We start from the raw sequence: 24,383 nt of genomic DNA on the forward strand, positions 1-24,383 counted from the left end.
CCAAGGTAGAAACAACCCAGATGTCCATCAATGGACGAAAGGATAAGGAAAATGTGTTCTATCCATACGGCAGAATATTACTCAGCCTTAAAAAGGAATGAAGTATTGATACATGCTACAGTGTGGATAAAACTCAAACATATCGGCTGGGCACAGTGGCTCACGCCTGTAGTCCCAACACTTGGGGAAGCTGAGATGGGCGGATGCCTTAAGCCCAGGAGTTTGAGACCAGCCTGGGCAACATGGCAAAACCCTGTCTCTACAAACAAACACACACACACACACACACACACACACATGCAAATAGCCAGGTGTGGTGGTGCACGTGCCTGTGGTCCCAGCTCCTCAAGAGGCTGAGGCAGGAGGGTCACTTGGGCCCAGGAGGTCAAGGTTGTAGTGAGCCATGTTCGCACCACTGCACTCCAGCCTGGGCAACAAAGTGAGACCCTATCTCAACCCCCACCTCAAAAAACCCCAAAACATGCCAAGTGAAAGAAGCGAGACACCAAAGGCCGCATATAGTGTGATTCCATTTCTATGAAATGCCCAGAGGAGCAGGAGTTGGAGAGACAGACAGCACCTGAGTGTTGCCAGGGGCGAGAGGACTGGGACTGGTTAAGCCACAGGGTTTCTTTCCGGGGTGATGAAAATGTTCTAAAATCAACTGCAGTGACAGCTACACAACTCTGGATATACTAAAGACCGTGGGCTTGTACACATTAAATGGATGAATTGTGAAGTATGTGGATTAGATCTCACTGAAGCTGTGATGGACACATAGGGCCAATGGATGGCTTTCAGAGGGTTTCATACCCGTGTCCTACTCAATTTAAACCCTCCCTGAGGCCCCATGGGTATGAACTAAGACCCCCCATTTCACAATTAGGACACTGGGCTCAGGAGAGGCAGGCGACTGGCCCAAGGTGACACAGCAGGCGAGACACCGAGCCGGGATCTGACCGGGACTCCAGAGTTTGTGCTCAGTCCACTCCACACCCACCGGGACAGGGAAAGCTGCAAAGTCTGCCTTGTGCCTCACTGACCTGGGCGCCACGCTTGCCTGTGCCAGCCTCTTGACACTCTACACACGCGCGACACTGCCTGTAACACTCACGTTATTGCCACCTGTGTGTCCCCGGCACCAAGTACAGCCTCCCTCCTGGCCGGACCTCCCAGAATCCCAGGGGTGAGGCTCTCAGCCTCCCATCCATCAAGTAGTTGCCCAAGGTCAAGTGCAAGGCCGAGCACACAGCAGGGCAGAACCAACACACTGAACCCGGGGAGCAGACAGGCTGGGAGCGGCTCACAGACAGTGCCGCCAGAGGCCAGGGGTCAGAGCCACAGAGGAGCCGGCAGGGTAGGGTGGCTGGAGGGACTGGGGTGCAGGGTAGCCAATGAGTGCTCCTCTCAGGAAGGGATGCTGAAGGTGGGTCCCAAAGGATGGGAGAGGTGAGGAACACAGAGGTTCAGGGAACAGTGCTCCAGGCAGAGGGAACAGCAATGCAAAGACCCTGAGGTGAGAATGAGCTGAGCATGAGTGGTTTGTCCCAGCAGAGATCAGTGATGATGAAGTCGGGGACGGCCCTTGGGGGCTGTACCATGTTGCCCTCGGAGAAGACCTTGGACTTTGTTCTGAAAAGATGGAAGCCCCCGGAAGGTGTCACTTTGACTTACATTGAAAGGGACCCTCCACCCCACCCACCGGGAGGCCTGTGCAAGGGTTTGGGTAAGAAATGCTGATGACCCGCCAGGTAGAGGAGGTGAAAAGCTGCCAGGTCTCAGAGTCTCAGGGTAGAGCTAACGGGATTAGCAAGTGGATCGGGTGAGGGGGTTTAGGGAGGAAAGAGTGCAGAAGGGCCGGGCGCAGTGGCTCATGCCTGTAATCCCGGCACCTTGGGAGGCTAAGGCGGGCGGATCACCTGAGATCAGGGGTTTGAGACCAGCCTGGCCAACATGGCGAAACCCCGTCTGTACTAAAAATACAAAAATTAGTCTGGTGTGGTGGCAGGGGCCTGTAATCCCAGCTACTCGGGAAGCTGAGCCAGCAGAATCACTTGAACCCAGGAGGTGAAGGTTGCAGTGAGCTGAGATCGCGTCAGTGCACTCCAGCCTGGGTGACACTCCAGCCTTTGTCTTAAAAAAAAAAAAAAAAAAAAAGAGTGCAGACTCTTCTGCAGTGAGGACCCCAGTGCAGTGAGGGCAGCTGGTGGGGGGCTGTTACCAGGAAGCTGGACAGGATCAAGTGGAAAGAGTTGCCTCGGCCACGGGTGGCTTAAGGTGCCCAGGGATGGCAGGAGAGAGGTGAGGGGCAGGTGGGAACTCAAGCCTGGCCCCGCGAAGATGTCCCAGCATTGCCCAGCCCCCACCTCCTGGGGCCAACCCCCCATGGAACTGGGGCTTGTGCTCCGTGACCCTGGCCAAGGCCCTCACTCCTCGAGCCTCAGCTTCCCATTACCATGGGATGAGGCCTGGTGTCGTGGGTTCTTTAAAATCCCTTTAGCAGGGAGCTTTTGTGAGATAGACTTTCCTGAAGAATAGGTCAGGGGAGGACTGCTGGGGCTGAGGTAGGGTAGGGATGCAGGGTGGGGTGGGGTCCCTGAGGCCTGGCTGGGGAGGGGTCCCTGGGACACGGCTGGCTGGGGAGCTCCTTGGTTTTCTGAGCCCCCGTCTGCCCCCTACTCCACCTGATTCCCAGGCCCTTCACAGCCTAGAGCTGGATGGGGGAATATTGTCCCCCCCTCCCCAGTTTACTCGTGTAGAGATTGAGACCAAGGGAGGTGAGGAGACACTCCTGGACCACATCCACAGCTCCTGGTGTTACCCGGCCCAGCTGGTGTGGCACCCGTGTCCAGGCTGGGGGTCTTGGTCTAGACAGGACTCAAAGTGGCTGTTGGGCACAGAAGCTGGAAGAGAAGCTCAGGTCCCAGGTGGGGCCCCACAATGGCCCCCTGTGGCTGTCCACGCCCCAGCCTGCCCTCTGACCCTAGCCAGGGCTCAGTCACAGGGGGACAACTCACTGCCTGAGCTAGTCTGGGATCTGCATCCCTGACACACACAGAGCTCAGGCTGGGGACATCGGGGTGGAGGCAGAGACCAAGGCATGGGCAGAGAAGCCTCCAGGCCACAGCTTGGCCCCAATCCCTGCTTGTGCAGTTGAAGGATCAGAAGCCCAGAGCCCTCGGCTGCCTGGCCCTGCTGCAATCCTGACCTGGACCAGCCGGGGCCAAGGTGCACTCTGGCCAGGGAGGGCTGGACAGGCTGCCTCACACCCTCCACCTAATTCTGCGGCTTACACGAAGGTGATAGCAGCACACACCTCATGGGGTCCTACGTGGATGAGTTGAGGCAGTGGAGGGCTCAGGACGGGTAGGAACATAAAGTGCTGGATGCGTCTGGGCCGCTTTTATTAATATTACCCATCTCCGAGGAGGCCTGGACCCTGGGCCTCATGGTCCTGGCCTGGGTGCAGCCTGAGTGGGTGCTGCGTGTGTGTGCGTGTGTGCATGTATGTGCGTGTGTGTGCGCGTGTGCAGTGTGCACGTGTGTGCATGTGTGTAGGCGTGTATGTGTGCAGTGTGCATGTGTGTGTGCGTGTGTGCAGTGTGCATGTGTGTAGGCGTGTATGTGTGCAGTGTGCATGTGTATGTGTGTGCAGTGTGCATGTGTGTGTGCGTGTGTGCAGTGTGCATGTGTGTGCAGTGTGCACACGTGTGCACGTGTGTGCATGTGTGTGTGTGCCAGGTGTACTGCTGTATGTCTCTCCACACGTCTCTGTCCTTCCCCCTCTGTTTCTCCCTCTCCGTCTGGGTCCCTTGGTCCCTCTCTGTCCCTGTGTCTCTCTCCAGCCCCACCCGGCCCCCGCCCGGGCTCGGGCTGAGTCAGCGTCTCCACACTAAGCTCTTCCCTGCCGTTGTCATAAACAGATCATTGGAAAAAGTCATACCAGGTCCAAACACGCCGGCGCCCGTGCGCCTGAGGCCTTTGTTCCGACCCAGCGGAGGCCCTCACACGCCAAGCGGCAGCCCCCCAGGTGGGGACAGCAGGCTCCGAGTGGGAAGGACCTGGCCTTCCGGGAGCTTTTCCCCAGCCCTGAGGTGCTGGGGGAGCCCAGGAGGCCCCTCCTGTGTCCAGCCCAGGGTGGCCTGCCCTCGGGAGTGCTCTGGCAAAGCCAGCAACTGCCTGTGTGAGGTGGCACAGAGAACCCTTCCTCCCCGGGGCTGCCCCAGGGCCTCTCAGCACCTGGATCCTGGCGGGCGGTTCCCTGAGAGCCTGCGGGCTTCTCTGGCCCTTGGGGGCCACATGGCCTTGGGTGAGTCACATGGTCTCCTTGGGAGCCTCAGTCTCCCCATCTGTGATGTGTGGACAACAGGACCTGAGGCGCTCATGTGACGGGGCCCAGCCCAGGCGGGGGCTACCGCCAGGAAAGAAATGACCCTCCCGAAAAGGCGGCAGGAGTTGGGCTGAGTAATGGCTGAGGGCCAGGCTGCTGTGCCCCTGTGAGGCCGAGGGAGGGGCCCTAGCCACCCTGGGGTCTGTGTCCTGCCTCAGTGGCCCAGGGCTCTGGAGCCTTTGCCCACGGAACCCACGTGGGAAGCTCTGCGGGGACCTCCATGTCCCCATTCTGAGGAGAAACCCCAAATCCTGGCAGAGTCCCAGCCCCCGCCTCGGCCCCTCATGAGGCAGGTGGGGCATCAAGGTCCCCAGGGCACCAGGCTGCACCCAGGGTCACACAGTGGGACCCGGGCAGATAGGGCCTGTGTCCTTGGCCATGGCCTCTCTGCAGCCAGACTCCATCCCCACTCCACTCTTGTCCGTCTGTCAGGGCCCCGCCGGGGAGGATGGAAAATTCCCAACTTGCATGAGTTCCAAGTGGCCTCGGAGGGGCCATGTGGAAGGACTGGGACTGGAGGACCAGCAGCCGCCTAGCCCACAGGGCCTCCATGCCACCCCCAGGAAGGGCCACAGCCCTGCCACTGCCATAGCCCCTCAGGCTCCGTCCTCCCAGGAGCCTGTGAGCTGCCTTCCCGGGGAGGGGCAGCCCCGGCCTCGTCCCACCCTGAGCCAGGAGTGGGCTTGGGCAGCTTCGCCACTAGGAAAGTCTTTCTGACCCTGACCTTCAAGGCCCCAGTTGTCCGTACAGTCCTGGCTGCCTGGCCCCTGAGCCTCAGAAATGTCTGCTGAGCTGCCTTGGGCTGGGCCCCTGAGATGAGGGTGGAGGTGGGGAGTGACCAGGGTCATCAGCCTGGGGCCTGCAGACAACCAAAGTGTGGCCAGCACGAGACTGGGCCCAGCAGGCATTGCCTCCCGGCCTGGCCCCATTGGCCTGTGCTCACCCATCGTGTCCTGGGTGCAAGCCCTGGCCTGGCATACAGCAGGCACTCAACGAATGCAGGCTGATGAACAACCAGGTCTGATGAAGGTGGCTGCCCTCCCACCCCCACGCTGACTGTCCTCTGAAAACGGCTGCTTAGTGACCCTCTGCCCTCAGACTGCCCAACCCCACACTGGAGGACAGTGTCCTGGGAGTGACAGTCAGATCCAGGTTCAAATGTCCCGTCTGCCTCTGACCAGATGACTTTGGGCCACCCCCTCCTGTCCCCTATGGGTGCAGCACCGCTCAACGGAAGGTTCAGGCGAGCCGCAGGTGTCCGCTGAAATTTTCTAGTAGCCACATTAAGAAAAGTGAAAATAATTTTGGTGAACTTAATTTTTTTTTTTTGAGACGGAGATTCACTCTTGTTGCCCAGGCTGGACTGCAGTGGTGTGATCTTGGCTCACTGCAACCTCCACCACCCGGGTTCAAGTGATTCTCCTGCCTCAGCCTCCTGAGTAGCTGGGAGTACAGGCATGTGCCACCACACTCAGCTAATTTTGAATTTTTAGTAGAGATGGGGCTTCACCATGTTAGTCAGGCTGGTCTCAAACTCCTGACTTCAAGTGATCCACCCGCCTCAGCTTCCCAAAGTGCTGGAATTACAAGTGTGAGCCACCATGCCTGGCTGGTGAACTTAATTTTGATAGTATATTTTATTTAGCCAATATATCCAAAATCTTACCATCTCAATATGTAATCAGTAGAAGAGTTATTCAAGAGATACTGTATTTGCTTTGGGGGTTTGAGTCTTCAAAATCCATGCATATCTTACACTTACGGCACATGTCGGTTGGTCCATACCATATTACAAACACTTCCCTGCCAGAGGTGGCTTGGGGTCACCAGAGTGAACAAGTGAAGAATCCAGCCCTCGAGACCTCGTCCCTGCTGGGGGTCACTGGGCCTGGCCTGCAAAGCCCCGCAGGGCGGTAGGTGCACCTGGCCCGGGAGTCACCCTCTCACCACACGACCCCTGGCCTCTCAGATACCCCGAGATGGGTCCCTTGGCCCCTCAGGCTGTCCAGCAGCCAACAGCCCTTGCTGAGCCCCTGCTGTGTGCAGCCCAGGAAGACACTCCCCACGCAGAGCTCGCCCCCAAAGCAAACAGGAGCGGGTGACAGCTGTGCTGGTGTCCCGGGCCGCTCACGTGAGCATGGATTAGGGGCAGTCCCTATGCCTGGTCATGTCTGAGGCTAGCACATGATGGGCAGGACTCAGCGTTCCCTGGCAGCTCAAGGGTGGGGCTAGGGGGCCCGAGAGCACGCAGTCGCTGCCCCAGGCCCAGGCCCGTGGTCCTGGGGGACTCTGGGCTCTAGGGGGATGGGGGCGGCGCAGTGGTTGGAAGGAAGCGGCCTGCAGAGGGAAGCCCTCACCTGCTCAGAATCTTCTATGCCTTCTGGGCCCTCCAGAGCTTCACTGGTGCTCCAGCCCTGCCCTCACCCTCCAGCCTCTCCTGTTAGCCCTGGAAGCTCCTGTCATTCCTGCAAAAGTGCTCTCGGCTTTCTGGCCCCAGAGCCTCAGCAGATGCTGTTCCATCCACCTGGCACCCCCTTCCCTGCGCTCACCTCCAGTCTGGCCTGGGTCACCCCCTCCGGGAAGCCCTTGCTGACATCCCTGATTCGATGATAGTGCCTGGTTGAAACTCCCTGCCTTGCTGGGGGGCCCCAGGTTTCCAACAGACTTTCCTGGGATACGAGGTTCTCCTGATGCTCACGCTGCCCCTTCGTTCTCCTCCCCCCACCGTGGCAGAACACTGCTCAGCTGGGGACAGTCACCTCTAAGCTCATTTCCAGTCAACAGAAGAGACAAGAGACAAGCCTCTCTCGACACATGAGGAATAGGCCTGGGATGGGCTCAGGAGGCCTCCAGGCACGAGGGGGACCACAGCAGTGGAGGGGGGCCTAGTGTGAGCCTTGACCCTCTGAGGCGAGCAGAGCAACTGGAACCCAGGGGCCCAGGGCAAAGCCAGCACAGGGTCCTTAGAAGAAACATCTGTCTAATGGGGAGAAGTGAGCGCCCCATCCCCAGAGGCATACAAGCACCCACACCAGGTGATGGAAAAGGGATTGGAACTTTGCACAGGAGATTGATTTGCCCTTTTAAGGGGTGCCCTTTTAAGGGGTACCCTTTCAGCCCTCGAGATTTAGGCACAGCCCAAGGTCAAGGCCTGAAAGGGGCTGTCCCACCCACACAGGCCAAGCCCCTTCTCAGGGCCAATCATTAATTGGCACTGCTTGAGTGGCTGTTCCCACGAGTGTCCTGGCAGCCTGCCAACCTATGGCCCAGCTCCCAGCCCATGCCAGGGTACCCAGCTGGCCTCAGACATGGCTGGCCTCCCTGATCAGCCCCTCTTCCTGCTCATGACTCACCGCAGCTGAGCCCTGGAAGGGGAACGGGGCCTGGCATGCTTGGGGAGGAGAGAGGAGTCAGATATGCCTGAAGCTCTGGTTCTCAGAAGGGATGTGGGGAACCAGGGTGAATATGGGAGGCAGCTACTGAGATTCCAGGCTAAGAAGTTCACTTTATCCTGAGGCCATAAGGAGCTACTGCAGGTTTTGGAGGAAGAGCTTCTGTTTAACTCAGCAACTAGGGCTGGTGTGGGCAGGAGGCAGTGACAGCTGCCAGGGGAGGGCCAGAAAAGCAGACCATGCTGCAGCCACAGGGCAGAGCCCTGAGGTGTATGGGGAAATGATACCAGGTTTCTGCTGAGACAACTGGCCGGGAGAAAGCTGGGGACAGGAGATTTAAGTAACAGGGTGCTGAGTGTGTCAGGCCAGAGGTTCGCATGGGTCGCAGGGAATGGAAGCCGTGAGCAGGAGTGAGCCTGCGGCCGAGAGGGCAGAGCGGGGCGAGGGGGCCAAGGTGCACCTGGAGGAGCTGCCACTTCCCAGCTGGGACTGGGCAGAGAAGTCCAGGCTACAAGCCGGGGCCCAGAAGCCAGGGAAGAAGGGGAACAGTTGACACCAGGAAGGTCACAAGCGGCCCAGACCAAGAGCAGTAGGGGCGATCAAGGGTGTGAGGTGAGGATGGTGGGTGTGGACAGCTCTGCCAAAATGTTTGCTTCTGAAACGCTCGGGAAAGCAACAGGGGGGTCTTAGGTGGGCTCCCTAGCAGAAGACTGAGACGGGATGCAGTGCTTCCAGGATGGAGGAACAGGACAGGACACACAGCCATATGCCACACAGCCTGATCCCCAGGCGAGCTCGGGGACCCCACAGTGATGCCCAGGGTGGCCCACATGTCCCTCACCCCATGTCTCATGGTCCCAAATAAAGTCCAAGCTCCCAGCCCTCTGTCGAGCAGCAGGACGATTTCCACATCTGCCCCTCTCCTGACGCAGCGAGGCAGCAAGGATTAGCAGGAACGGCGAGGGACACCTGATCGACGCTCAGCTCCACCACAACTCCCCGGGGGCTCGGCCGGGAGGCAGGGGCACCCACAGCTGCCTCTGAGCCCGCCAGCTCAGCGCTGAGGGGCCAGGCAGGCAGATGGGCCCTGGCATGAGTGAGCACTCGTGCCGACGCCCTCCCCACTGGGGTGGATGGGCAGCCCTGCCTGCCACAGCTGGCACCTGGAGGGAGGGAACTGCACTTGGGTGGTGGGGCCCCAGGGAGCGGGCGGTGCCACCCTCCTCGCTGTGCCAGGCGCCACCCACAGGCTGCTCACCACAAAGGGGGCCCCAGGGGCTTTTCCCCTGCGCCACCCCCAGCCCCACACCAGCGTTCCAAGCCCTGCAGAACCTAGCTCTGGCCTGTGTCCCGGCAGCTGCGGCTCTGCTCGGCTCCAGGATCAGAAGGACATGTTATGCCCATGGGCTGGGCACCCCTGCAAGCCTGGCACTGTGCCAGTTATCCCCCCCTCCTCTGCCTCTTGCCACAGCCTGGAGGGCAGGGTACATCACTAGCCCCACTCCCATGCACACAACAGCAGTTTACTGAGCACCTGGGAGAGCCATGGGGACCCACACGAGGGCCTACTGGCTCGGAGCTCACGTCACCAGTGGGGAAGCTGAGGCCCTGAGCAGCCCCGAGTGACGTGTTCAAGGTCACACAGCTGGATTCAAACCCAGGTCATGCTCCAAAGATCCCTTTTTTTTTTTTTTTTTTTTTTTCCTGAGACAGAGTCTTGCTCTTTCACCCAGACTGGAGTACAATGGTGCCATCTCGGCTCACTGTAACCTCCCTCCGCCTCCCGGATTCAAGCAATTCTCCTCCTTCAGCCTCCCAAGTAGCTGGGATTGTCTGGCTAATTTTTGTATTTTTAGTAGAGACAGGGTTTCACCATGTTGGCCAGGATGGTCTCGATCTTTTGACCTCAGGTGATCCACCCCCCTCGGCCTCCCAAAGTGCTGGGATTACAGGCATGAGCCACCAGGTCCGGCCCAAAAGTCACTTTTTAAAGCCCCTCTCTGGGCCTCAGTCTCCTTGTCTGTAAAATGGGCATGATGAAGCCTTACCCCAAGGCTGTGAGGACAGGGAGGGGTTGTGGCCTCAGGGGCTGTGCACAGGCAGCAGGGATCTTGCCAGCCCACCTGGCAGGTTTCGGTGATTGCTTGGTGTCCATCAAACCACTCCCCACACCCGCCCACCCACCCTGCCTTCCGGCCATTGGATTCCCCGTGCTCCACGTGTCATGCTGGAGCATCCCGCACAGTTCACTCGGCTCCCTCTACCCAGCTCCACTCTCGGAATCCACGACATTCACACAGCACTTCCTGTGCCCCAACTACCCCCTGCAGTAAGCGTTACTATTCCCTGCTCTCCAGATACAGGAATGGAGGTTCTGCCAGAAGAGGCAACGTGCCTCCCTCTACACGGCTGCTAGGCAGCGACAGAATGGGCCCCAACCACTGCACGGCACCGCTAGCACCACCGCGCCACCAGCCTACAGGCCCAAGGGCCCACGGCCACGTCATGACGATGTCCTCCAGCCCCGAGCAAGGACCCTCATCTGCGCACAGCCTGGCTCCCATTGAGGCCTCCCCTGCCCCAGAAGCAGCGGTGCCACCTAGGGCCAGGCCAGGCACGCAGAAGGGCTCACAGGAAGGCAAAGAAATCGGCCCCCCAGGAGATGTGTGCGGAACAGCGGCCTGGGCTGGCCTTCAGTGGGTGGCCTGGCCTACTGCCCCTGGCCACAATGGCTGGGCCCCTTGAGCCCAGAGGCGCCCTTACCTACTCGGAGCTCTTGCCCGAAGACGGTCTTCTCGCCGAGGGCAGAGCAGTTCCAGCGTCCGAAGCGGAACTGGTACTGGCACTCGTTGATGCCCATCTGCGCCCCCTCCCCAATCACAATGATGGCATCGGGCCGGCTCTGGCAGATGGCACGCTGCCGTGGGGCTAGGCCAGGAATCTTGTTGCAGATGATGTTGGCTCCCAGGGCCACCACGGATGACAGTGCTCTGTGGAGGGGAGGAGACAGAGGCCGTGAGACGACGGCGGCCAGCGCCCCTCCTCACCCCCAACACCTTTCCCCCACTCAGCCTCTCAGTCACAAGCCCTGCACTAGCTCCGCCCACCAGGGCACAAGCAGATCCCTGCCCTCAAGGGGCTGTTTCCCATCAACTCACATGCGTGACCCCAGGAGACCACACCAGTCACCCCAACTCACACGCGTGACCCCAGCCACACACACCCAGGCCTCTGAGCCTCAGAATGGAGAATCACGCAACCGCAAGTCCCACAGCTCTCCAGGCCACTGAGTCAGATACACAGCCCTTCAGATCAGACAGCATCATGCTTGGGATGTAGCAGCCGCCAACTCGGGACTGTCTGTGCTGTCTCTAAGCGGCAGAACCCAACTCCCCGACCAATGGGGCTTTCCCCTCATTTATAAATTCCCCGATGGCCCCTCCGTGGCACCTGGGCCAGGCAGGCTGCTGAAAGGGCCGGCAGCCAAGCCCATCCGGTACTGACTCCAGCTCCGACCTGTGTGTAACTTTGAGAAGGCACCCCCTGTCTGAGCCTCAGTTTCCAAACCCATGAAATGGGGGTATAAAACACCCATCCCCCACCACCCAACCAAAGGCTCAGACGACCACAGGGAGAAAGCCCACACCGGGAATGGTGGCTGTTGCTGTTTTCTCTCCTGTCAGGGTGACTGGGTGCACGCAGAGGAAGAAATTAGGCCTGCAGCAAATTGAGCACCTACTGTGTGCTAGGCTTGGCAGGGGCCTTATTGCAATACTGCAGCCTCACAGTGGTCCACTGAGGGGAACTTTGTCATTAATCTCCTAGCAACTCTCAGGACCTGAAGCCCTAGACAGGAACCCGCAGGTCACGCTCACTCTACTTCAAGTGATATCAGCGGGACTGTCATTTGTTCATTTGTTTGTTTGTTTTGAGACAGAGTTTCGGAGTCTCACTCTGTCACCCAGGCTGGAGTGCAGTGGTGTGATCTCAGCTCACTGCAACCTCCACATTCCGGGTTCAAGCCATCCTTTTGCCTTAGCCTCCCGAGTAGCTGTACTACAGTTGCCCACCACCACACCCGGCTAATTTTTGTATTTTTAGTAGAGACAGGATTTCACCGTGTTGGCCAGGCTGGTCTCGAACTCCTGACCTCAGGTCATCTGCCCGCCTCGGCCTCCCAAAGTGCTGGGATTACAGGTGTGAGCCACTGCACCCAGCCTTGTGTGTTTTTTTAATGAGGTGAAATTCCCATAACATAAAATGAACCATTTTGAAGTGTACAGTTCTGTGGCATTTAATACATTCAAGTGTTGTGCAACCTCCAGCACCGTCAGGTTCCCAGATATTTCTGCCACCCTAGAAGGAAACTGTACCCATCAGTCACTCCCTGTTCTCCCCTCCCCGACCCAGCAACCACCAGTCTGCTTTCTGTTCCCATGGATTTGCCCATTCTGGACGTTTCCTATGGATGGAACCATTCATCATGTGACCTTTGGCGTCCGGCTTCTTTCACTTAGCGTCGTGTTTTCAAGGGTCATCCACGTGGTCACAGGTCAGTGCTTCATGCGTTTGTAAGGCTGAGTGATATTCCATTGTGTGGACAGACCATATTTTGTGTATCCATTCATGGCTGGGCATTTCGGCTGTTTCCACCTTTGGACTACTGTGAGTGATGCCGCCATGAACGTGCGGGTAAGGTTTCTGTTTGAGCCTGTTTTCAGTCTCTGGGGCATGGACCTACGAGTTGCTGGGTCAGGTGGTCCCTTCGCTTTCTGAGGACTTGCCGGACTGCCCTCCACAGCGGCTGCCCCAGTCATCTGGCTTTAAGCACCCATGGAAGGGGCAGTGAGCTGGAAGGAGGGGGGCGGCTGGTTTCATGCAGACCTGCAGGCAACAGTGGGTTTCAGCACAGCGCTTGGCTTCAAAACAACAGATCAGGCCTGTTTAGTGAGGGGGCAAGATGTGGGAGTTGGGGGGACCGCCGGGGGCTCCCCGAAGCTGATGCCCATGGCCCTGGGCCCCTAGTGTGCTGGGGACCCTTCTTCTACCTACTGCCCGCCTGCCCTTTTCTTGAGGGAAACAAGTCAGTGATTTTCCAGGGCGGCCGAGCACCCACAGCCAGCTGGAAAGTCCCCGTGCGGCCTGAGCCCACAGCACGTGCTGCAGCCGGGCTGCCAGGGCGACACTCAATCCCCGAGGCCCGCCCGGCCCGCCCACTAATCTGGCCAAGACCTCCCTGGGTCTCCCACGGGCACAATGGGCAGAAAAGCCCCAGGCTGGCATGGAGGAAGAGCATCTGGATGGGTGGGGCTGGGAGTGGGCTGGAATCTGGGGAATTCAGCCCAAAGTAATTGTAGATCCTCAGAAAACCGAGCTGGGGAAATGAGATGGATGGGAACCCTGCCGGGCACCCTGTTTGCCGTGGGGCAGAGCCCGCCTCAGTCCCGGCCTGAGGGACACTCTCCAGTCCCAAATTCTCCCAGCAGGCTCAGGGCCGAGAAACCCCCATTATCTGCAGTAGGTGCCCTTGCTGGGGGGACCCTGATGGGACTTAGTGTGGACCCTGGGGGTGGCAATGGATCACTGCCATGGCCAAAGCCCTGGCCTCCCGCCACCAGCCAGCTGTCCACCACCGGCCCTGCCAGCACCCGGATCTGACCAAGTCCGTCTGCTCAAAGCCCATCCATAGCTCCCCATTGCCCAGGGGACCGTCCCAGCCCCTGTGCCTGGAACTAGAGGCCTCGTGGGGTCTGGCCTCGGAAGACCCCGCCTCCCAGCTGTGTCTGCTGGTCCCTCCCCTGGCTGCTGCCCCTTCTCCGTTTTTCTGTCTGACATATTCCATTTCCCTTTCAGGGCCCAGGTGAAAGCCCCACTGTGCTCAAGCTCCTGATTCCCTGGCACTGAGGGGGAGCACGGTGGGCACTGGTTTTGCAGGTGTAGAGCTCATTCTGCAGTCTCACAGTCACCGTGTCTGTGCCCGGCTTCCCCTCACAGTCGCCGTGTCCTTGGCTTCCCCTCATAGTCACCGTGTCCTCGGCTTCCTCTCACAGTCACCATGTCCATGCCCCGCTTCCCCTCACAGTCACCATGTCCCCAGCTTCCCCTCACAGCCACCGTGTCCATGCCCCGCTTCCCCAGCAGATGGTGGGCCCCTCCAGGACAGTGTCAAGTCTGCGCTCAGCCAGGTCTCCGGGCTGCCGGGTGTGGCCATCCCGAGTGTTTGTGGAATAGATAAATGAGTAAATGAACAAGTCAGTACTTAAGAACCACATCTGAAAGAACTACAACTCAACAACAAAAAGACAAACAACCCAGTGTTACAATGAGCAAAGCGCTTGTAGACATTTCTCCAAAGAAGATAAACGCACCGCCAACAAGCTCTGGAGAAGACGCTCAACCTCAGTAATCACTGGGGAAGGGCAAACCAAAACCAAAATGAGATGCCACCTCACACCCACTAGGATGGCTATGATTTAAAAAAAAAAAGAAGAAGAAGAAGAAAGAAAAGAACAAGTGTTGCCAAGGATGTGGAGAAATTGAAACCCTCACACATTGACGATAGGAGCATACAATGGTATAGCCACTATAGACAATGGTTTGGCAGTTTCTCAATAAGTTCAACCTGGAGTCACCCAGCGATTCCACCCCTTGGTATAGATTCAAATGAACTGAAGACAGGTGTTTAGACTAAAGTTTGTACACAAATGATCATAGTAGCACTATTCACAATAGCCAAACACTGGAAACAAACTCAATGCCTGTCAACAGCTGAGTGGATAAACCAAATGTGGTCCATCTATACAATGGAACATTATGTGGCCATAAAAACGAGCAAAGCACTGGGTTATGCCACGGCGTGGAGGAACCTCAACAATACAATGTTACATGAAGGAAGCTAGACCCCAAAACCACGTACTGTGTGGTTCCGTGGCTATGAAATGTCCAGAATAGGCAAATCCATCGAGATAGAAAGTAGAAAGGTGATTGCCAGGGCTGGGAGGGGGAACGGGGAACAGGGAGTGGCTGCCTAATGGGTATGGAATTTCCATCTGGGGTGATGGAAAGTTCTGGAACTGGGGGTAGTGATTGCACCACATTGTGAATGGACTAAATGCCACTGAATTGTTCACTTAAAAATAGTTAAGGTGGTAATTTTTTTTTTCCGTATTTTAACCACGATTTAAAAAAAAAACTATCTATACACAGGACTTCTGCACCCCAGTGAAGATTAGGACCCAGTTGAAGGGGATGCAAGAGGCCCACCCAGCCGACGCCCTGCTTGCCTTCTTGCACACTTATCCGGGGTACGTGGGGCTGACAGAGCAGGGGGACTAGAGCCCCCAGCAGCCCCCTGCGTGCCCGTGCATGGGTTAAAGGGGAAGTAAAGGCATCGGGGAATAGAATACAGGCTCTTGCACTGTATTTTGTGCCAGGAGTATAAATAGTTAGATGTGGTTGATAATTCAGAAACAATTTCAAAATTGTCTCCCTTACTAAGTGGGGGTGTTTGTGTTTCCACTAACAATACCAAGTGCTCCCATTCTGAGGGTTGACTCTGGGCCGTTGGGACCTCAGACCTCACCTATGTATCATTTAATCCTCACCTTGCTAGGTGAGTGGTGCCATCCTCATTTTGCAGGTGTGCAGATTGGAGCTCAGAGAGGCTAGGGGACCTGTCTGGCACTGCACAGCCAGGCTTGGAGCCCAGTCTCTGAATCCAGCACTCAGGTAGAAGAAGGAGTGCCACATAGTAAGTGTGGGACACACACTGCAACATGGCCTGGAGCAGGCACTGTGTCGGCTTCTCATTCTCAAAACAGCTTAAGTTCTTCCTTTGCTTAAAATCCTTCAGGCCGTGCAGCAATTCATTCCAGGTGCACAGGCGGCTCCCATGCAGCTGCCATCCCTGCCCTCCCACTGCTGCCCTGGGCACTGTCCAGTCTGACCCCTGCCCTCCCGGAGCCGGCCTGGCCCTGCCACACCCCAGGCCTGGCCCATGCCATTCCTTCCACATGGAGGCGAGGGGGCTGGGGAGAGGGGTGACTGGGATGGGCCCTCTTTAGAGAATGGTCGGTGTGGGAAGTGGGGGAAAAATATCTACCAACTATTTTTACAGCCAGTGATTTAGAGGAGGCCAGAGAGCCGTGCGGGTAGTGTGCTGGGGCCACTGGGGAGCGTGGGGCCACTGGGGAGCGTGGGCCGGCCATGGGCACCCTCAGCAAACCCTGCGGGGCGGACCCAGCTTCGCTCCAAGTGTGAAAACTCTCAGGGGTGGCTTCCTCATCCTCAGCTGCTTGCCTGGGTGCCCAGGGAAGGTTGGCCAGAAAGGCTCTGAGTGGCTGTGAGTGCAGAGATGCTGGGAGCGGGGGCATTCATGTTTCAGTCGCTGACCTTTTTCATGGAAAATTCTGCCCCCGGCTCATCCCCCTGCACTGAATGGGGCCTCGGGACACAGGCGAGATGCCAGGTGGGATGGGCAGGTTGCAAGTCTGGAAAGTTTCCTTACCCCAGCCTGGGCCAGTCCGCTGCAGGGAGGGCGCTTATGGGAGAAGAGTTTAGCCCTGCAGACAAGAAGCCTCCTCCTCATTCCCCAGGGACTGTGGACAAGGCCCTGCAGTCTCAGGCCAGAGGCCAGCAGAGGCCCAGGAGCTTCCTGAGGTGCATCCTGGCGCAGGCTTTGAGCCGGCCCCGTGTACAAGGAGGGGCTGCCGCCAGGTAGCGGGACGACCTTGCTCTTTGGCAGAACAGCCCCAAGGGAGTGGGGCTGCCTCCAGGAGGAGGTGGCTGTGGTGAGGGTGAGGGGCAGGTGAGGACACTCCAGCCCCTTCAACCACTGCCAGGTGACAGACGAGAGCAGGAGTGGACAGAAGGCAAGTCCCTGGCTGCAGGGTTAGCCAGGTACCAGGCCAGCCCCACAGCCCTGGGGTGCCTGAGTCTGCAAATTCCTAGCTGTGAGACTCAGGCAAGTTTCTTAACTGTGTCTCAGTTTCCTCCTCTGTCAGATGGGAGTGATAGCAGCCCCCATCCATCTCAGAGCTGCTGGGAGGGCCTATCCTGTGGCGTCCACAGCACGGGCCGCTGGCCTGCAGTGACAGCCCTCATTATTAACCCTTGAAGGTTGAGACTGCAAGCTCATTACTGACCTCATTCACTAGACACACAATCTCTGACCCCCAGGATCCAGCCTCCCCCGGGAGATCAGGGACCAGCTTCATCTATGGGGCCCCAAGCCCGAGACCAGCAACTGTGAAGCTACTGGGTATCCGCGTCAGCCACTGCACCCACCACCGATGGGTCCATGCCCAGATCAGCCCTTCCCTGCAACCCAGCAATCTCTCTCCTGTACCCAGGAAAAACCCGTGCACGTGATCACCCAAGGATACGCGCATGGGTCTGTAGCACAAATGGGAAACAATCCAGGTGTCTGTCAACAGGAGGATAGATAAAAAAAAGTGTGGTCCATTCATGCAACGTGACTACACGGTGAGGAAACTGCTGACACACGTCAACACAGATGGGCCTCACAGACATCACGGTGCGTGAAAGAAGCCAGGAAAGAGGATGTGTGGATTCCACCACTTCTGAAAATCTCCGGCCAGGCGCAGTGGCTCACGCCTGTAATCCCAGCACTTTGGGAGGCTGAGGTGGGTGGATTATGAAGTCAGGAGATCGAGACCATCCTGGCCAACACGGTGAAGCCCCATCTCTACTAAAAATACAAAAATTAGCTGGGCGTGGTGGCGTGTGCCTGTAGTCCCAGCTACTCAGGAAGGTGAGGCAGGAGAATCGCTTGAACCAGGCAGTTGGAGGTTGCAGTGAGCCAAGATGGCACCACTGCACTCCAGCCTGGTGACACAGCGAGACTCCGTCTCAAAAAAAAAAAAAAAAAAAAATCCCCAGGACAAGCCCACCTCATCTTGGAGACAGAAATCAGAATAGTTACCCTTGGGTGGGTGGCGCCAACTGGGAGTGAGCAGAGGGAGCCTGCCTGTATGCCACATGTATGTAAAAATGCATCAAGGTGTCCACTTGAGATTTCTGTGCTTTACATAAGTTATATCTCAGCATAAAAGTAAAGTATTATAGCATGTGACTTTATTGAAATGGGGCAATAACAAAGCAGGAATGGAAACTCCAGGCTTCTTACAATAATTAAAATACAGAAAACAGGCCGGGCATGGTGGCTCACACCTGTAATCCCAGCACTTTGGGAGGCCGAGGCGAGTGGGTCACCTAAGGTCAGGAGTTTGAGACCAGCCTAGCCAACATGGTGAAACTGTGTCTCTACTAAATATACAAGAATTAGCCAGGCATGGTGGTGCATGCCTGTGATCTCAGCTACTTGGGAGGCTGAGGAAAGAGAATTGCTTGAACCAGGAGGCGAAAGTTGCAGTGAGCCGAGATCATGCCACTGCACTCCAGCCTGCGTGAGGGAGCAAGACTTCGTCTCAAAAAAAAAAAAACAGAAAACACATTTCAAAATTCAAATGCCAACTTTACAAATCATGCCCGTGTGCTTTGTATGTGCCTAGCCCACACGGGGGGTGCTAGCCCTTCCTGCACACACGCTCCATGGGGCTGCTGGGCTGGGCCAGCCACCGACCTAAGGCAGAGCTGGGCTGAGCCAGAATGCCCTGCCAGGGCTCCTCTGCCCCAGCCTGTGCCCATCAGCCAGCCTGTCCCCACCAGGCCCTCAGCCTCTCTGGACCCTGAATGCGGGCAACAGCCCACTGCAGCAGCTCCCAGGCAGTGAGAAGGTTAAGTGCAGGAGACCTCAGGGAGTTGTAGGGGCTCATAGCCCTTGGTGGAGTGCCCTCCTGCTCTGCCCGTGCCCAGCCTGGCACTCAGGCAGTGGACAGAGTCACCCACATAGCCACCATCCTTCCTCCCAAAGGAGCAGGGCCCGTCAGCAGTGATGCGGAGGCCAGGAAGGAACAGGGTTGTGGGACGTGGCCCCTCTGGCTAAGACCCTCATCTGGGCGACACCATCTCTGCCAAGGCCCAGCCTGGGGGCTCCCTCCTCCAACATTCTCAGGAGCTTTGGGGTGACCTGTCATCTTACTCTTGGGTACCCTGAGCCCAGGTGGCAGGGAGTGGGCAGCATCTCACCTGTGACCAGAATTAGAGCCACCCTGTCCTCTCCCCGACACCCCTGTTGTGTTCAGGAGTTTCTCCTGCTTCAAAGCCTCCCCCAGCAGGTAGGAGTCTAACCTAAATCCCTCATGCTGTCGGGGTCTTCAGTGGTTGAGGCAGAGTGGACACCCACTCCATGCCTGACTGGCCTCAGAGTCCCCTCATGGTTGCTATTTCAAAGCTCGGGGGGCCAAGGGCTAGAATGGTGACAACAATCATGATTACTCTTCCCTCAGAACAGGAATCAGAGGTCCAGAAAAGTTCAGCAGCCTACCTGGTAGCTCAGGAAGGCAGGGAGCGAGCAGGGCTGGAACCCACCCCCCCGTCCCGGGGCTGGCCAGTGCCCTGTCATCAACCCTGCGCCTGGGACATACCCCATTCCTGACCCTCAAAGACAGCGGGAGCAGGATGGGCAGAGTGTGGTCACTTGTCCTCCTGGAGAGCCACCCTCCCATGTAAGTCAGGGGCAGGAGGCTGCATCTGGGGCCAGGCTGTGTGGGGTGGGCCTTCCCTGAGGAGCTCTTGGAGAAGGAAGCCCCCCGACGTGCACCAAGCTGCAAGGAGTCTCTCAGGCTCCAGACTGAGTCGCGGGCCCTCCCCAAACAGGTCCGAGCCCCCATAGCTGGGTCCAGGACGGCAGAACCCTGTCTTACTCCCCACGACATGCTGGGCCTGGTGCAAGGCCAGGCGTGGCAGAGCCTCAGCTGTCACCGCAGAATGAGTGAATGAATGGTGGGTGACGAGTGGCTGACAGACACTTGCGGGAGACACTCTTCCCCGACAGAGGCCCTGCCTGTGCAGGCAGCAGGATGGGGCATCTGGGACACCCTCAGCAGGGCTGGGGCTGCAGGCTGGACAGGGGGTGGGCAGCAGCGTGGCCGTGGGGTGTCCCCTTGTCACTCAGACTGTGTTACAGGTTAGTCGAAACCAGCTTGCACCCCCACTTCACATAGGGTTGAGAAAATGCCCACGGTCCACGTCAGGGCCCTGCGTTTAAAACTGGGGGATGGGGTGGTGAGGATTATGAGGGTGAAACCACCCAAAGTCGCCCTCGAGAGGGCACAGCTCCACGCCAGCAACAGGACAAGCTGTGTCTTTCTGGTGATGAAGCCTGGGAGAAGTCGGCTGTGCTATGACAAAGATGTGGGCTCGTGTCCCGAGGAGGCCTGGGAGCCAGGCACCTCCACCTCAGTATCCCGTTTCTCCTCCAAATTCCCAAAAACCGACCCCACAAACCACAGCCCAGCTCTGTTTTGCCAGTGGGGGTGCAAATGGCCCCACAGCAGCAGAGACTCCTCCCACCTGGCTGGACCCCCGCTCTCCCGCCTCGCTCTGGACTGGACACCGGCTCCCAACATGGCACCCAAGCAGCCCTAGTGCTGCCCACCCCACCCAGTTCAGGGTGGAAGTAGCCCCCTACCCCGCCACTGAAAGCATTCCCCAGAAGGACCGGGGCAGCTCTCCGTGGGGGAGACACGAGATCTGACTTCTTCCTGGAACCCAGCTGGAGCCTGCCCGGGCCTCAGCATCCCAGACCCCCCAGGGCCACAGGAGCCAGAAGCGGGAACCCTGGGGCCATCTGCCCTCCCCCGCAGATAACATGGACCTCTATCAAAAAGCTCATCGGAGGTCAGAAAGGCTTTCCCCAGCATGCCCCGCTCTGCCCCCAGGGCACCCACCATCCTGCCCCCTCAACCCGCCATCCTGCCCCTGGCATGGACCCACGCCCCACCCTGACACCAGCAGGATCATGGCCTCGGGGCCTGCCTGAGCCACCTCCCAGCCCCCGCCCAGGCTGCTTCTCCTTGGCCACTTTGGCCAGGTGGCCCCAGGCCTGCCCCCTCAGCCCTCACTCTTGCCCACACCCGTTCCTCCTTCCTTGCATGCTGGCCCGCCCCCGACCTGCTGAGCTCTCCACTGCAGAGACCCCTCCTTGGGGAGGCACTCCCACCCACCAGCCCCCTCTGGGAGCGCCCAGACTCTGTGCTTGACCTCTCAGGCTGTCCTAAGGCCACTGTGTCAGCGGCAGACTCCCCAGGGCAGGGGTCCCCAGAATTGCCCAGCACCTGGCCAGGCCCTACGCTCACCTTGGTCATGAGCCACCCCACCCCCCCAGCTGAGGGAGCATGGGCAGCCCCCTCCCCAGCTCTCTGGGTGGCAGGGACAGGCTGGCTGAGCCTGGGCCTGATCTCCGGCCTCCCTCCCAGCCCCTGGCCCTGGCTGCCGGGCGGCCCCGGGCTCCTGCGGCCCACGCTCCTGGCCCGGGGCGCTTTGTAATTCTTCCTTCTCAGGCATCTTCTGGCAAAAATATTTGAAGAATGTTCCAATTATCTGTGATCAGCCAGGGAGGCGGGCTGGGTCCACCCATCCAGGAAGTAAGTCAGCAGATACCCGGGAGGACAGCACCTGGCCTCCGTACCCACCCAGGGCCGAGTCCTCGCCAGCCTCTTCCTTAGGTGGGCAGAGGGTTGGCCCGGAACTTTCCATCCATATAGGGGCTCTTCTATGGCTTTGGAGCCCAGCAGGGTTCCTTGGGGCTGAGTATGGGGCAGGGGCTGGTGGTGGCCTCAGTGTTCCTGCCTGTCAAATGGGGATAAGAATGACCCAGGCCTGGGGTCATTCAGCAGACCCCATGAGCCACAGGCTGCAGACTGGCCAGATACCCCTACTCACCCAGAACAGAGCTCCACCTGCACCTGCCCCATAATGCCTGACCCCCACAGCAGCTCTGGCGCTGCCCTCAGAGGAGGCTGGAAGGGACGCATTGCAGCCCAGAGCTGGGCGCGCCGGTGAGAAGGAACCAGAGAGAATGAATAGGACAGGTCTGGGCTCAACAGCTGGTGCCCCGTCCTTTCTCAGGGCCCAGCTCCGTGGGGTGGAAGGGGGTGGGGCTTGGGCCAGGAGTTTCGCCTGGCCACCCCAAGCCTGTTCTGAGTCTCAGTTTTCCCATCTGAGAGCAGGGAACAATCACCTCTCCTTTGGCAAGTGGCAGGTGAGGCCCGGGAGGGGCCTTACACCTGTTGGGGAGGGACAGGCCCAAAGCGCTCCCCTTTCCAAGCAGGTTCATGGTGTGTGGGGCCCTGGAACCGTTTCCCACCCTGTCCCACCCTCTCTCCACTCTGGTTCCCCTGGCTGGTCCTTGCCAGCCTGACCTTACAGATGAGGAAACTGAGACTCAGAGAGAACAATCAGAAGAGAGCAGTGTGGGTGGGGGCCGGGGCAGTGCGTCCTTAGAGGAGGCACAGGGAGCTGGGCAGGTGGGGGGTGGGCAAGGACGGGGCTGGGGAGAGCAGAGGGCTGACACCCCCAGGGCCCAGCTCAGGAATGAGGCCATCCCTCTGCCCCTCCCTGCCTCAGTTTCCCATCTGTGTAGTGAGGGGCTGAGGTGACAATCTGGGTACCTGCAGCTGTGTCCTAAAGAGGTTCGCTTGCTTGCTTGGGTTTGGGGTCCTGTGTTTGAGTTCTGCTCAGCCACTGGCTCTCGCTGGCCTCCCTGAGCCTCAGTTTGCCGGTCTGTTCAATGGGGAGAACTGGCCTGCTGGTGGGTGGGGCATCCTGCAGGCTGCACTCCACCACAGTCCCGCCTGCCACTCTTTCCACGCCACTGCTCTGCTCAGCTCTCGGCTCTCAGTGTTCCCAGGGAAGGGAGCAGAGCGTCCGCTTGCTCCCTCGCGCCCCCGGCGGGCGGCTGCCCTCCCACCCTCCCCACATAGCTGGCATTCCTGGCCTGGCAGCCCGGGACCCCACCCTGGAGAAGAACCAGACCGCCTGGGAAAAAGCTGGTGAAGAGCTGGGGGCCCCAGGCAGGGCTGAGGCCGCTGCAGGTGGATAAGCCACAGCCATGGGGTCCATTGCACCCCTGGCCAACACAAGGAGCCCGCAGCTAATGAGGTCAAGGGCAGACACTCCCAGCCACTATATCTGCTAAATCTGTGAAATGAGAGCCTCACCCACTCACTGTGACCTCCCAAACCACAGGACGCTGACCTCTGACTTCAGAACCTTCCAGATCTCTACCGGCACCCAGGGCCCATCAGGATGCACCAGGTGCTGGCCACACTGGACTAGCTCCTCCCCCTCCAGGGGCAGGCACCTTGCTCCCTCCAGCAGCCAGGCAAGATTCCAGACCCAGCTTAGTGCCTCCTCCTCCAAGAAGTCCACCAGGGTCTCTCTCAGTTCTTCCCTCTCCACTCCCTGCAGGATCACATGTGTGCCGGGCTCCTGAGGAAGCCGTTGGGACTGAAATTCAGCTATGCCCTTCCCTAGGTCTTACTCTGGCCCTTCTCTTTGCTTCCCACAGTACAGATGGGAACAGAAACACCCAGAGATGCCACAGCACCTGAGACCACACAGCTAGCTGAGACCCTAGCAAGGATGGGAGTCCCAGTCCTGGCCCTGGCCCTGATGCCACAGATCTGTTGGACGCAGGGGCGCCTTGCAGGCCTGGGTGACCAGGATGCCAACCTGAAACCTCAGGACAGATGGGTGGGTGGACAGACAGGTGGAACACGTTGGAGAGAGCTGGCAGGCCCCATTGGCCCATGGCCAGAATGGGAGTCTGGACACACTGTGGCTGGGCCAGCGCCTCGGCCTTCCTGGCTGCCCTGGACTTGGCTGAGCGGCAGGTCTGGGGGCCCAGCCACCACCTCTCTGCAGACTGCAAGACAGGGCTGAGCTCCCAGCCCTGGGACTCAGCCTCAGGCCGCAGTCCTGAAGGGTCCTCCTTCCAGGAGCAGATGGGAGCCACGCCCAGTCCATGCCTGGGCCACACAGCATCTCAGACAGCGTGTGAGCCAGAGCCAGGCCAGCCCCACACAGGTCATCTGCATTCTCCAAAGCAGGGGACCCATTCTGGGTCAGAAGTCCCCTACGCATAATTCCACATCCCCCTCACCTTTCAAGCAGCCCACTTTTCTGGAATGCTCCCTCCAAGAATGCCTAGGCCGCCACCGCCTCCTAGCCAACTGCTCAGCTTGGATGCCTTGTGGCCCAGAGTGCCCACTTCCCCAGGGGCAGCCTCCTCTGCCTCTCATCAGCCTGGCTGAGTGAGTGCTTATGGAGCCTTCAGAACTCCAGGGGCCTTGACTGAAGTGGCCCAAGGTCCTGAGTGCCGTCCCTGCCTTCCCCACGGAGAGCCCCCAGTTGGAGTTCATCATTCCCATTTTACAGAGGCGGCTTAGAGAGGAGCAGCATCTTGGGCCAGGCCACACAGCAACGTGGCAGTGGTTTGGTATCAGAGACAAGAGCAGGACCAGACCCTGTGGCTTTCCCCCCACCTTTGGGCTCTGCCTCTTCCCACCCTCCCGTCTTCCCTGCCACAGGAATCTCCACCGTGGAAGGCAGTAAGTGGAAGCCGAGCTGGGCTCTGGGCTCACAGTCAGAGCTGGCTGCAAAGCCTGGCTCTCCCCAGCCTCTGAAGGTAGGGGACCAGCCCCAGCCACCCTCCAAGGCTGCTCCAAAGCAGGGGA

The 24,383-nt window shown here is 58.7% G+C and overlaps 1 protein-coding gene across 3 annotated transcripts in view; it reads right to left on the reverse strand.

Annotated features, from left to right (window-relative positions):
- WNT7B (Wnt family member 7B) overlaps positions 1 to 24,383 on the reverse strand; it is a 54,952-nt gene that overhangs the window by 17,269 nt on the left and 13,300 nt on the right. For 2 of the 3 annotated variants that reach the window (XM_016939392.4, XM_016939391.4), the window contains exon 2: positions 10,546 to 10,772. In XM_016939392.4, the coding sequence (XP_016794881.1) occupies positions 10,546 to 10,772 (227 nt within the window). The remainder of the gene's footprint in view (positions 1 to 10,545; positions 10,773 to 24,383) is intronic. The other variant, XM_016939390.4, reaches the window with a different exon arrangement.

Source organism: Pan troglodytes, chromosome 23, assembly GCF_028858775.2.
Source record: "Pan troglodytes isolate AG18354 chromosome 23, NHGRI_mPanTro3-v2.0_pri, whole genome shotgun sequence".
In the NCBI taxonomy this organism is placed as follows: domain Eukaryota; kingdom Metazoa; phylum Chordata; class Mammalia; order Primates; family Hominidae; genus Pan; species Pan troglodytes.